General features: G+C 39.3%; 3 protein-coding genes and 1 pseudogene across 3 annotated transcripts in view; 2 read left to right on the plus strand and 2 right to left on the minus strand.

The window, feature by feature from the left end:
• Positions 1-14,923, plus strand: part of LOC116041771 (tripartite motif-containing protein 16-like) — a 95,087-nt gene that overhangs the window by 43,851 nt on the left and 36,313 nt on the right. The gene's annotated exons all lie outside the window — the stretch shown is intronic.
• Positions 1-14,923, plus strand: part of LOC116041796 (tripartite motif-containing protein 16-like) — a 74,034-nt gene that overhangs the window by 34,358 nt on the left and 24,753 nt on the right. The window lies entirely within an intron of this gene.
• Positions 1-14,923, minus strand: part of LOC116041856 — a 51,500-nt pseudogene that overhangs the window by 23,034 nt on the left and 13,543 nt on the right.
• Positions 8,918-10,767, minus strand: LOC116041816 (tripartite motif-containing protein 16-like). Its single transcript, XM_031287869.2, has one exon. The coding sequence runs from the start codon at positions 10,665-10,667 to the stop codon at positions 9,003-9,005; it is 1,665 nt and encodes a 554-aa protein (XP_031143729.1). The 5' UTR covers positions 10,668-10,767; the 3' UTR covers positions 8,918-9,002.

Here is a 14,923-nt window from a genome sequence, read left to right on the forward strand (position 1 = left end):
ATTTTTCATGTGTTTACATGTTATTGAGTTTTTCTTTTTTTTTTTGTTGCTTTTATCACGTTTTTTTTGTCACTATTTGTCAATTTGTTTTGGCTTTTTCAGGATTTTTGTAGATTATTTAAAAATGTTTTTGCTTTTATTGACGTTTTACTGTCTTATTCCATCCTGTTTTGTATCTAACTGTTCTCCAAATGTCTTCATCATTCTGAAACCAGAACACATCAAATGTTGAGGATGACTCATTTTACCCCCGACACCTAAAGAGAGACAGAAACTGTTTCTATAAGTCCTATAACATAGGTAGAAACTGTCTGATGGTTCTGGTTCTATAATGGCACGTTCATGCCACCTCGGAATGACAGGGACCACCCCCGTGATTACGTTGTTTTTTTTTCCGACTACCAGCGTTCACATGGTCGGGATGGTCGGGATGCGTGTTCTTCTTCTTCTGTTATATTGGCGTTTGGCATAACAAGTTGTTGCATGACTGCCACCAGCTGTTGGGCGTAGCCTAGAGCATCAGGTGTGTGAAAACATGGATGCCACAATAATTTGCTGCTGTTTTCTTATGCGAGCATACAAACAGTACATCGTCAGGTGTTTGTGTTATCTGCAGGACAACGAACGGGAAAGGACACGGATAAGGTGTTGTTGTTTTTTTATACATAGGCCTATCTATGAATAATCTGAAACATGTTATGTCTGTGTATGTTTCTCAGCAGAAGCGTTTGTCCACAATAAATAAGTTTATTGTCATTGAAATATGTTTAGTGAACCAAAGTCGCCTCCATCAAACGTCAGTTGTCAACAACGTGTCACCAACTGGGAAACTCGGTCAGCAAAATCTGGCCCGAGTTTGCCACCTCTGACTCCGACAGGAAGGGACGTGAATGATGACGTTTTCACTCGGAAAAACGTTTTTCTGTTGTCCATGAACGCACGGTGAGTCCTATAACATAGGTAGGGGCTGCTGCGTTGACTGAGGGGAAATGACACAATGTTAAAGTTATTTTAAAACCTTCAAGGATTCGGCTCTAACTCAATATGTTTGAAATGTGAAAAATGTATATCTGAATATAATCTGTTAACTTGATGTGTTTAGAACCACTGTATAGTATGGAACTGAGGCAGCTGTAATGATGCAGTGTATTTTGTTGTTCAGAAGAGAATGTGCTGAGGGACATTTTGGTTTTATTGTTTTCCTTAAATTTGCAAAAGCGTCTGTTAATGTCGGCAGCCATTACGCTTGTGGAAGTGACTGTGCAACTTCTATTGTCTTTCTTCTGTTAATTACAGAAACAGTTTTTAAATTAAAATATGTGGCATCAGATTCATCCTCCTGTCATCAATCTGCACCTGCTACATAAACAAGAGGGAATGAAAATCAGCAGTTTGCTTCAATATATATATCATTTTATTTTGTCTGTAGTCATTTATGTAATGACTGGAAAAAAAAGTTCAAAACTAAAGGTACGTAATAACAAAGAACATGGGATGTCCTGGCTCGCCTGCATCATCTCAAAATCCAAATGAATGTGGTGTTTCCATGGCTTCCACCTCCGTTACTTTGTGAAAAACACTTTAGTCACACGTTAGTCCACCATTTTACTATAGTAAAGGAAGTGTTTTTCACGTTGTTTATAGCTGTGTATGTAACCTCAGACATCTTACCTGGACATGTTGGTATCTTTGCTCTTTTACCTGTTCACTGTTTCTCCCCAACAGTACAGTGTAGAACTGATTGATGTGTATATATATATATATATATATATATATATATATATATATATATATATATATATTTATTAGGGCTGTCAAAATAACGCAAAAATTTACGCAGATTAATCCATTCTATATTGACGTTTGCATACAGACGAAAATCTGGTGCCACTGATAAGTCTGCGCTTCTCTCTGATGCTCTGAAACAGACGTTACAGGAAACAGAAACACCGCTGCATGTGACGCTAGTTAACACTATACTTGACAGCAGCTAACGTTAGCCTACCGCTAGCTAGTTAACACTATACTTGACAGCAGCTAACGTTAGCCTACCGCTAGCTAGTTAACACTATACTTGACAGCAGCTAACGTTAGCCTACCGCTAGCTAGTTAACACTATACTCGACAGCAGCTAACGTTAGCCTACCGCTAGCTAGTAGCTGGATTAAACACGGTTACAATGCTGACAGCTAACGCTAAACGGTGTAAAGTTTGACTGTGTTTTACTGTAGAGGATTCAACACCGGTATGTAACAATCTACAGCTGCTGTCGGAGAAACAACACAGACGGTGCGTTCAATGAAACTGGTAAACTACAGCCTCGTGGTGCATTTGAAGTTATTGTAAATGTCCTTTTCCCATCTGGTTGTTGTTTTTGTCGTTCAACAGCAATTTACTAGTGAAATATAACATCAACCTGTCCAGGGACTGCGGGTGGAAATTAGCATTTTTTGCTATAACCTGGCACATGACATCTCTTCTTTTTTAGACTAATGTTTTTTGTGCATTGTCCCTGATCAAATAAAGAAATAAACTAAGAAATAAATAAGTTATTATTATTGTTATACATTATTATTAAATCATTTAATTTTGACCATATGGCCTAAGCAGTAAACAAGCCGTTCTTTAATGTCACCAACTGTTGTTTAGTACCCTTTTTTTTCTTTTCTTTTTCGGTTCAGGCACCGTTAATTATGTATGCGATTAATTTCAATTAATCACAGAGTATGTAATTACAGTTTTTCTTGATTGCTTTGATGCAGCAGTCAACTCAAACTCCACATTTTTCAAAACAGTTAACACACAGGCTGAAACAGTGGCACTCATGGTCAAAATGACACATTTTGTTTGCAAAAGGCTCTAACCGTGCCAAAACATTTAAAATATGCAACAAAAGCTAATTGTGCCTACAAACAACACAACTTGCAAACTAGTGTATGAGCTCTTCCAATCAACCATTACACAGTGGACACCAACATACTAAATACAGCACTCAGTGGGAATCAGTGCACCATGCTTGTCATTGTAGCCTATTACTCTACGTAGCGTTCATGCCAGTGCCATTTGTTGTCAAATTTGCCGCCTTGCAAAGAATTGGATCCAGAATCAGAAATGCTTTGATGCACATTTTATTGATTCCATTGATCCTTATTTTCAAACTGTGGCTGAAAACTGAAATACTGTAAATATTACACAAAATACATGTAAACCAAAATAAAATCTATTAGAGTATAAGAAATTAAGAAAACAATAAAATCTCTTACAGTAAAGTATAAACATCTATTACTGTAGAGTATAAGAAATAGCCACTATTGATACTCAGTCTCTTCTGTCTTGATGATGGGGCCACATGGCCATGATTGATAACGTGATCAATAATAGTTGACCGAATTTCATCAGCAACCTGAGCCCTTCCAACTATACCTCCACCTAGCACTCGGACTCCTCTTCCTCAGACCCCTCTACCTCTTCCTCTTCCTCTCACTCTCACTCTCACTCTCACTCTCACTCTCACTCTCATCTGCCTTAGACCTCTTCCATCCATGTTGGCAAAGAACAACACAGACGCTGCACCTTTAAGGCCTGCAGACTGATTGCTAATTGAAGATTTGTGTGAAGGAGAGTCAAACAGGTGCTTCAGTGATTTCATAATGATGGAGGTAGTTTCTAATAGTTAGAAACAGATGGTTTCTGTTTGGTTAGCATAGCTAAAACAATGGAGTTTGGACTGCTTGAATGACATCCGTGTTAACTGTTCTGCAAAAGGGTGGGGAAATGTGTCAATCCAATGAGAAAGGGTTAACACATTTGCAAGCGGTGTCTTCTGCTCTGCTGAGACAGTGATGATGAAAACCGAGTGGATCCCAGTTTCTTTAAGCAGGTCAAAGCAATCAAGAAAAACTGTAATTAGATTACATTTTTTAATCGATTGACTGCCCTATATATATATATATATATATATATATATATATATATATATATATATATATATATATATATATATATATATACATACATACATACATACATACATACAGTATGTGTTTACTAACAAGTCTTTCAGTTAAAATCAATCAGCAGTGTTTGAAATGCACCAGACTGAAATCCATTGTGTTTTGAATGTGTGGTTATCAGTTTGGACAGCTGTGTGTTACCATTTGAACAGAGTGCTGTGAATCCACAGTGTTGTGCAGGTTGTGGTTGAAGTCATGGGATAAGTGTGTAGAGTTTTGAAAACTGTGTTCAAGCAATGAAAAAATAAACTAGAGTTTGGTTCACATGAACTGCTGCTGTGCAGACTATAGTTAGAGTTTTGCATATGTAGCTCCAGTTGTGCCCACTGTCGTTTAGCAATGGGAAACAACTGTAATGTGTAAAGTAACTAGTAACTAAAGCTGTCAGATGAATGTAGTGGAGTAAAAAGTACAATATTTCTCTCTGAAATGTAGCGGAGTAGAAGTAGAAAGTGGCATTAAAAGAAAAGACTCAAGTAAAGTACAAGTACCTCAACATTTGGACTGAAGTACAGTACTGGAGTAAATGTACTTAGTTACATTCCACCACTGCTACCTTGCACACATTTATCACCTTTGTGTGGGAAGCGAGGCGATGGAATTCCCTCGAGACAAAGGAGAAACCCTGAGCCAGACTGTGAAACATTTCAAAGTGTTTTTGATGTTTCTGAGCCGTTGTTTTAGGGATTACAGCGTCTGTTGCTCAGTTGGTGCTGACTGAAATATCTCTCAAACTATTGGATGGATGAAATCATTTTCAGATATCCAGACCAATGATTTGTCTCCATCTGCTGGTCGCCTTCGTAACGAGCAACATCGGTGCAGTGTGATTACTACACGGTGGAGAGGAACTACGGACATTTACTCCACTACTGGAGGTAAGTATCATTCTGAGGTACTTGTATTTTACTTATGCTGTTATGAATGCACAAAGGATATGTTACATGTGCGATTTCTGTCTGATGTCAGCTATCCTATGTCATGCAGTATGTAAACGCCTTCTCTGCTGTTTGGGTTCATGTTTAGTTGCCACTTTGTGCAATAAAATGGTTAATTTTATAACAGTGCTGTGCAGAGCCAATGCTGCTGGTTCTGCCGGTGCAAATGTATTATAGGTAATATAGAATAGGTTAAAATTGACAGGTTTTTGTCTATATTGTTGTGTGCAAACTTTTTAGACTTAGCTTTGTTGGTTGAGCATGTACCAACATGACAGTACTGCTATTGCCGTTGTAATGCAGTAAATGTGGAAGGTAAAATGGTTGCTGTTTTTTTCAGTTTGTCATTTTTGCTACTTCTACGTCTTTGACAATGGCCCACTCACTTTTGTACCGGCCCGCCCAAAATACTATTGCTGCCTACGCCACTGCTTTGAAGTCGTGACATTTGGCAGTAAGTGTACCAGCTTCCGTGGCCCCTGTATATGTTTACTGGTATTCTTAGTTAGGGCACACTTCAGAGCCATAAGATCCTGATTAGTAGGTGAAGTATATGCTATAGGCTATACAGTGAAGGGAAATGTTACCTTTCAGTAGTTGACTATGATATTTCTGGATTCATGTTAGCCTGCTGTTATATTAATGTTTATGTTGCACTCACTCTAACTCTATGTTCCTGTGTGCCACTGCCAAGATTCAATGTTACCTTGTACCTGTAATGTTAGTATGATTTTAGTGAGGTAAGATGTCTTACTTCTTATTTTAAAGCATCTAATAATGAAAAGCACTCTATTAATAATCCCTGAAACTGGCTGATATAGAGGATTTATGATGCTTTTGTGTGCAGCAGCCATCTCTCCTGCAGCCAGTCAGCAGAGCACTACATCAGGTCAGTCACACTCAGACACTTAGTAGAAAGCTTTACATCTGGTCATGCTAACATGTAACACTGGTTTAATCTATTATCCCCCATGTTCTTTCTAATGTCTATAGATCAAGTTGCCTGTGATTCCAGACAGCAGTTTGCTGCTACAGTGATGCTCTGGCTGAGCCACTCAGGACAGTATCTTCACTTCAGCTGCACTGTGAGTAAAGGGTTAGATTTTATTTGTGGAGGGGGGGCGAGGGGATTGCAGGGGATATATCCCCACCAATATTTAGAAGAGGTAGATTTCTCCCCCGTCAAAATATATGAAAGACTCCTCAAAAAGAGGTAAAAATAACTGTTCAGGGGGCTCAAAACATGTTTATATCCTTAGGGTTGTGTTTCTCTAAAAGTTGAATCCCTCTCAACTTTATTACAGTATTAAATGAAAAAAATAACATAGTCTGATATTTGGATCCAGCCCTACTTCTTACCAGTAAATTAATGACACTCATAGGACCCCCAGACCCCATGGTTAGAATGTGTTGGCCGCATTAATGGCCAATAAACCTAACTTACATGACATTATAACTATTTTTTTAGTTTAAAAAAGCAGAAATTATGAATAATTTTGACTAAGATGAGAGGATGTTGAGTGTATCACAGACTGGTTTATGTCAAAGTTTAGTCAGGACACTGTTTTAAAAAACATTTTTTTGTAATGCTATACAATTGTATAAAACACCCCAAATTCAATGAAAGTAATTATTCATTTTACCTGTGAAGAATGTTGTCTGGGATCCATACAACATTCATGCATGCATCCAGGTTATTTTGGGGCAATTTGGTTGAAAGAAACCCATATTGTCATGGTTTCGGTGTTTTGGTTTATATTGTGTTCCATTTCTGTTACCTGTATTATTGATTTCTGTATGTTTCCTGTGTTGGTATATTTATTCTGTATATTTCTGTTCCCTGTTGTGTTGATGCATCCTGTTTTGTGTATTGTGGTCTGTGTATATTTTGTTGTGTAATTTTCGGTTTTGCGTTTCCCTGTTTATGTTCTGCTTCCTGTTTTCTGTCTTGTCTTGTCTAGTTTTACTTTCTGTGTTTCCCGCCTTTGTTGAGTGTCCTGCCCCGCCCTGATGTGTTTCACCTGCTGTATCACCTGTCCCTCATTTGTTCATTACCTCATGTATTTAACCCCTGTGTTCCCTTTGTCTCTTGTTAGATCATTTTGTATCCATTTGTGTCCTTCCCCTGTTGCTTGTGTCAGTTTGTTCCTGCCTGTGTTTTGCCCGTCAGTTTGTGCATTTTATCGCCTGCTGCCGTTGCTTTGATTTCTCCCTGCCTGACTTTGTGAGTTTTTTCCAGTCTCTGTACTGCCGTTTTTTGTTGGATTAAATTCAGAAAATTCAAACCTTCTCCTGCCTTCCTGCCTCTACCTGCATTTGGGTCCTCTACCTTCCGCTCACCATCACACATATTTGTGATATAAAAAAGCTTTTCTATCACTAATATGGGTCACAGGTCTCTGCACGGTTCTGTGGTTTCTCTAATACCTGGAACAATCATTTCCATCCCATCAGCTTCTTTTTGCAATGGAAATGTTGTTCACTGCTCCAGTAAATAGGATGGACCTTAGATATGACCAGGCAATGGGAGACGGAGCGAGTGAACAACGATGGTCACTTCAGAGGGGAATATCACCCATAATGCTTTGCAGTTATGCCCTTGTGGCTTTTAGCAATGTATGCTGTAACGTAATATTAAGGGCTGGGGGGGAAGAGGAACTACTAATGAAACACAGGTAGTTTTAGTGTAATATTTATTGACTCAGTGCAGAGAGGAAATGTTGGCTGTAAAAAGCAACAAGTGATAGAAAACTCTGCTCATTTCTCTGTGACGGAGCAGTTTTAGTGAGGAAAGTTGAAAGAACAGAGACTGACTGACTCTAAACATGAACACTGTACTTCGTGGTGTTTCAGGAGGAAAAGTGCCTCAGTTATACTCTCATATCAGTTTCACATTTTCTCCTTCAGCTTTGTATGAAATCCTGGAATGAAAACGGGAAGAAAATACTTTGTTCATGTTAGTTTATTCATCATGTAAAGCTTGAGTTTGTTCAAACATCCCATTAGTATACAGTACATATCTTCCAATGAGCCTCACATGATTCCCATCCCATGTCTCCCACTAAAGACAGTTTTGGGTCATATTTGTACACATCCAGAAAATATCTTATGGCACCGTTTTGTTCTAATTCACAGATATTTCTAAGGCCTCGTACAAATACATTGATACAAATATTCATCAAACATTTAGAGCTCAGAGAAGTTTTCATGTTTCAAACAGACACAGGAAGAAGCGCCTCCTAAAGAAATTCAACATTTACACAACAACTAATGACAAGATTGATTGATTGAATGATTGATTGATTTCTGGATCAAGATGACAAAACAGTAATCCAAAGGATGACATGCTAAAGTAAAATACATATTTCCAGCACAGTCCTTGGTGTTAGATACAGGACAAAATAGACAAGAAGCAGACAAACTCAGACTAAAAAGACATACAGTATTAGGAGGGGGGAAAAGACATCACATAAAACAAAATAAATAAACATAAATGCTGTAAAAACTATCCAATTTAACATTAACATGTCAAAGTACTGCCCAGAACAGCTGATCTCTGTTCAGCAGTGACGGAACTTCTGGGACTCCAGCCCCCAATGTTTCCTTCAAAGCCCCGAATCTTTGAGAGTTTTTAAAATAACTTTCTGTCATTTCCCCTCAGTCTCTCTGACTGGACAATCAACACAGCAACCCTACCTATGTTATAGGACTTATGGAAACAGAAACATCAGACAGTTTCTGTCTCTCTTTAGGTGTCAGGAGGGAAAATGAGTCATCCTCAACATTTATTGTGTTCTGGTTTCAGAACGATGAAGACAGTTGGAGAACAGTTAGATACAAAACAGGAAAAGCGTCAAAAAATGCAACAAAAACGTTGAACACAGCAAAAAAAATGTTGATGAAAGTGTCAAAAACGTCGAAAAAAGCAACAAAAACGTCGAAAAAGTGACAAAAAATAGAATGTCACAACAATCAGTTCTCAGCAACAAACATGGAGACTAAATAAGTTGAAGAGTTAAAACACAGAATTTAAACCTTAAATGACTTCTGTCTATTTCAGTTTACACAACTCAGCAGAGTCTCCATATAAAACATAAAGCCTTAGTCCAGCATAGAGCGGCTGAGTGAATGTGGTCTGGACTCTGTGGAGGAGAGTCATGGTTCCAGTGACGCTGTAGAAGGACAGAATACCTGCACTGTGATCCAGGTACACTCCTACTCTGGAGGACTCAGGACCTGAGACGGGAGTTTGGACATTGTTGTACCAAAATGTATAAATGTTGTTGTTACAATATAACGCCCAAGATTTGTCATTTCGTCCAAATCCACATTCATCTGACCCCCCTGCTCTGCTGATATTCTTGTATGCAACTGCTACAGAAACTCCTCCCCTCCTCTCCACCTCCCAGTAACAACGTCCAGTCAGACTCTCTCTACTCAGGACCTGACACCAGCCAGTGAATCTGTCTGGGTGACTAGAATAAGACTGTTGTTCCCACATTACTGTTGCTTTCCTGTTCCCCTCAGAAAATAACAGCCGTGTGTATGCTGTATTTAGATCCAGTGTGATTTCATGTGAATATTTTAAGAATCCAGCTCTGGTCTTGGGCTCTGGTTGTGGCAGTAAAATGTCCACTTCAGTCCCTGTCAGTGAGACGTTTGTCCACTCCTCTCTCAGAACGTCCTGTAGTTTATCTCTGACTTCTGACACGGTTGCTGTCACGTCCTCAAAGCAGCTCAGAGGACGGATATGGATGCTGGATGTAGATTGGCTGAGTGGTGACAGTGAGGGGTAGTTGTGTAGAAACTGGTTGTGATCCTCTGTGTGTGAGAGCTTCTTCAGCTCAGCGTCTTTCCTCTTCAGCTCAGTGATCTCCTGCTCCAGCTTCTCCTGAAGCTCTTTGACTCGACTCACTTCACTTTTCTGCTGGGATCTGACCTGCTGCTCCACATCAGAGCTTCTTTTCTCCAGGAGACGGATCAGCTCAGTGAAGATCTTCTCGCTGTCCTCCACTGCTTTATCAGCAGAGAGATTGATGGCCTCCGCCTGCTGTTGAAGCAGCTTCACATCTTTCTCTCTGTCCTGGATTCTCTGCTGGATGTTTTGTCGACTCCCCTCGAGCTCTCTCTGCCTCTCAGCTCTCTCTGCTGCAGCTGAGACTGTGTTGTGGCCTTTATGTTCCTCCACAGAGCAGAGATAACAGATAAGCTGCTGATCAGTACGACAGAACATCTTCATCACCTCATCATGATGAGAGCAGACGTTCTCCTGGAGCTTCTTGGACGGCTCCACCAGCTTGTGTTTCTTTAATGGAGCTGATTCATAATGAGGCTGAAGGTGTTTCTCACAGAAAGAAGCCAGACATTGCAGACAGGACTTGTGTGCTTTGAGTTTTCTCCCGGTGCAGACATCACAGGCCACATCTTCAGCTCCAGCATTGTGATCAGCAGGAGCAGCTTGGAGTCCAGTCTTCTTCAGCTCCTCCACTAAAACTGCTAACATGGTGTTTTTCAGCAGGACAGGCCTCGGTGTGAAGCTCTGCCTGCACTGAGGACAGCTGTCGGTTTCCTTATCATCCTCTCCATCCCAGTGGCTTTTAATACAGTTCATGCAGTAGCTGTGTCCACAGGGAGTAGTCACCGGATCCTTCAGTAGATCCAGACAGATGGAACAAGAGAAGGTTTCCCGGTCCAGCTGAACTCCTTTCTGCGCCATTTCACCTCTCACTCAGTGACAACTGTCTGAGTCTCACTTCCTGAGAAGTGAGACTAGTGTGAGCTCTTATCTTAAAACAACAGTGATATGGTGTTGCATATCTGAACAAGAGGCTCAAAGTTCAAGCTGTAATGTTATCACAGAGTTTTATGTCCCGACTGTCTGCAGACTGTACTGCAGGCAACAGTATGTACTTTGTAAGAGCAGCTGCAGTTTGTACTAAAAGTAATGGAAAAAGTATGCGATAAGGAACGCAGCAACACTTGTTTACAACAGAGCTCATTTCTCATTTAAAAACTCTGCTGACTTCAGCTTTTAGGAGGTAAACTCTTCTTAGAATCAGAGGGTTTGGAGACGGCGCCCCAGTTTACTAAATGACTGAGTTGTCCTCTAATTAAGGTAATCAAACTGTATAAGCTTTACAGCTCTTGACAGAGTAAAATGAAAGCGACCTTAACTCTAACTGGTTCTTATCTCTCTCAAACACCTGAGTGAAACTAAATCCTAGCTCACACAATCCTAGGTAAGAAAAACAGCTCAAACTAAGCAGTAACAACTACAGTAACAGTGAAGCAGAGAAGCCTATTTAAAGAAAGTACTCAGCCTAGATTCAAGCAGTCTAGCAGTAAGAAACCTCCACAAGTCCAATGCACACTGCATGTTTATTATAAAAGGTTTCTATCAGCCTGAAAACATGTTTTTAACCAGCGCCAGAAATGGACATTTCATCACTTAATTAATGCCTACATTTATTTTTAATATTATATCTTTGAGACGGATTCATTCACAGATTTTACCATGTGGATAAAATGAGTTCTACTTAAGTAAAATACAAGTACCTCAGAATGATACTTACCTCCAGTAGTGGAGTAAATGTCCGTAGTTCCTCTCCACCGTGTAGTAATCACACTCCACCAATGTTGCTCGTTACGAAGGCGACCAGCAGATGGAGACAAATCATTGGTCTGGATATCTGAAAAAGATTTCATCCATCCAATAGTTTGAGAGATATTTCAGTCGGCACCAGGGGCGCAACTACCCAGTCATCACCTTTTTTGCTTCCTGATAACGATTCCGATACCTGAACTTGTGTATTGGCCGATCTGATACCAGTGTGTCATTTATTTAATGATGTTTTAACAGCTGTATACTACTATCCCTGTATGGATGTGATATGACTACTATCATTGTTGTTAAACTCTTTGTGACATTGTATACATATGATATTGTCACTTCTCCTTCTCTATAGTGTCTTCATGTTTCTTTTCACGAGACGACTGTCGGGCCCGGACGCCCTGCAGCTGCCCCGCCAGTACGAGTTCCTGCAGGATCTGGGAGAGGGCAGCTTCGGGAAGGTGGTGAAATGTTGGAACAAGGACACCAAACAAACCATGGCTGTAAAGATCCCCAAATTATCTTACTAACGACAGCAAGGAGGTGAGACACTTTCAAGCCGTAAGAAGAAATACATATATATATATATATATATATATATATATATATACACGTATATACATATATATATATATATATATATATATATATATATACACATACATACATATATACATACACATATATATATATATATATATATATATATATATATATATATAAACGATAAGCTTCGATAAGCGCTTCACACAGAACTTCTGGGATTTCTCAACAGAAGCTCCGAAGCCTCGGGACAGGATGTAACATTACAAGTTTTTTTTCCGCTTTTTCAACATTTTGTTGGTAGTTTTTTTCAAGGTTTTCTGACATTCTTGTTGCTTTTTTTGTTGTTTTTGGTCCCCTTTTTTACATCCTATTTAGTATCTAATTGTTCTCCAATCGTCTTAATACTTCTGTCTACACTGTTTATATATATCTATATATATCTATATATATATAGATATATATATAGATATTCATTCATTCAATCTTTATTTAACCTCGAGAGATCATTGAGCAGCGAGTCAGAAAGACAAAAACAGAACAACACAGAAAATACAATCATAAGAAATATAGAAAGACAATAAAACGTTCAGAATTGGAATTTTTTTTAGATTATTTTTTGGGGGCATTTTAGGCCTTTATTTTATAGGACAGCTGAAGACATGAAAGGGGAGAGAGAGGGGGAATGACATGCAGCAAAGGGCCGCAGGTTGGAATTGAACCCGGGCCGGCTGCGTCGAGGAGTAAACCTCTACACATGGGCGCCCGCTCTACCAACTGAGCTATCCAGGCGCCCAGAATTGGAAAATTAATTGATGAATAATTTAGGATAACAAGAATGCAAAAGAAAGTACAACTATGTAAAGCAGTTACAAGTAAGAGTTTGCAGGTTTAAAACCAGATTTCTAAAAAACAAAGTGCTGTAATTTATAATTCACTATCTTACATAATAACGCAGGTTTGTATTATTTGTATGTAATCCTGGTTTGTATTTATTTGATGAGTCATCAGTGTGTCAGCAGACGATGATGTAACTCTGCAGCTACAGGTGAGTAAATGTGTCTCGGCCTGTAATATCAGTTTTGTTTTAAGTAACAGTTGTCCATCTACTTTCAGTTCTGCTGAGGTTCAAAGACTTATCATTCTCGTAATGTATTTAATATTCTTATAACACACACACACACACACACACACACACAGAGAATGAGACTGAGAATGTGGGCCAATACACTACATGTCCCAATCCTTTTGTAGACTTCACTTGAATCTCTGCATTAGTTACTGACTTCTACCTCTGGGTTTACTTTCCATAGCCAATCATAACAGGTTTGCTACAGATTGTGGAATAACTTGTGATGTTACATCCTGTCCCGAGGCTTCGGAGCATGTGGCGAGAAATCCCGGAAGTTTCGCGTGAAGCACTTATCGAAGCTTGTTATCGTTTTAGAGAAATTACATCATTGATGACGTCCGAAGCCTCGCTGCCTGTCAATACCACGGGACTGGTTTAGGAAGTGGTTCCAATCTACACTGGTTTTATTACACATTCATGATCTACATGAGCACATTCACTGCCCTCTGCCCTGTTAAACCACTGGCACTTTCTAGTTTTATAAATCTAATATTGCCCCATTATTATATCATGATCAGTGTATCTCCGTGTGTACTTCGTCCACAGCAATACCACCAATCGATCCCAAAACGTCCCAGTTAGAGAGGAAATGCCCTAAACATATTCTTTGTAAATCTTTACAATCATTCCCCGAAAGAACCAAGCAGACCTGCCTTGTTGCACCGTCCAAATGTTCTTCACAACTTGACATTTTCAGCTAGGTCGCTAGCTCGGTGTCTGTTGTTTCCCGAAGAGAACGCAGTTTGAGAATGGCAACACAGAAAGAGGGACATCCGGCGAGTGAGCCACACGCTGTTGATCCAGACTACATTATGACCAAAGGATTGACTTAATACATTTGATAGCCACATTCCTCTCAAGGTAATCTATTTATTATACAGTTATGTTATACAATCATTAGTGACAGTATACCACACACAAGACACACTGTGTTGATATGAACGGATTACGTGGAATATATCAGATCATCGGTAATACATCTGCCTGCTTTACGCTCTTTGGCCAACAGGTGGTATTTTTGCTGGAAAGCTTCATCACTTCATGAGGCGTCATCTCGCCATCACTTAGAATAACTATGGAGCACCAAAATGTTCAATATTAAATAGATAAATAGCATGTTATACAATAAAAGATCATACAAATACATTTGACAGTCCATGTCCTTATTTTATAACTACAGGTGAAATAATCCAAGCAGCAGATGAAGGATGCTGATAAGCTGCAGTAAAAACAGGACATGTTAACATGAGGTAGCATTACAACACAGTAACTGGGGGCTAAAAGCCAAACATAATGACATACAGGAACAGGAACATGGTACTCTGTGTGCTCATCGCTCAGCTCCGTTCCCCTAACTTTGGTTTTTCAACAAAATGTTTCACTTTTAGACAGAAGTGTGCAGAGATTTGGTCTTCTTTCTGCTGCCAGCAGAGAGAAAAGGAGACCAAATTCATGTTGATCTTAAACTATATGAACAGGAAAGGATGCCTTAAGATGTCAGTTAAAATATTATAGTGGTTCTTTTTGTTTTTTTTACATACACAGAACAGAAAAATACTTTCCACATCTATTACGTGAGACAGTAGGAGAGAGACGAGTAGGTCAAAGGTCAAACACATTTCTGTACTAGACCTTCATCGGGCAAAATCCTCATATTTAAATCTCTGATCATTTTGCCCGATAAAGG

This window comes from Sander lucioperca, chromosome 14 (genome assembly GCF_008315115.2).
Source record: "Sander lucioperca isolate FBNREF2018 chromosome 14, SLUC_FBN_1.2, whole genome shotgun sequence".
In the NCBI taxonomy this organism is placed as follows: domain Eukaryota; kingdom Metazoa; phylum Chordata; class Actinopteri; order Perciformes; family Percidae; genus Sander; species Sander lucioperca.

Coding starts and splice junctions, on each gene's coding strand:
- LOC116041816 (XM_031287869.2), bottom strand. CDS start 10,667: ATGGCGCAGAAAGGAGTTCAGCTGGACCGGGAAACCTTCTCTTGTTCC.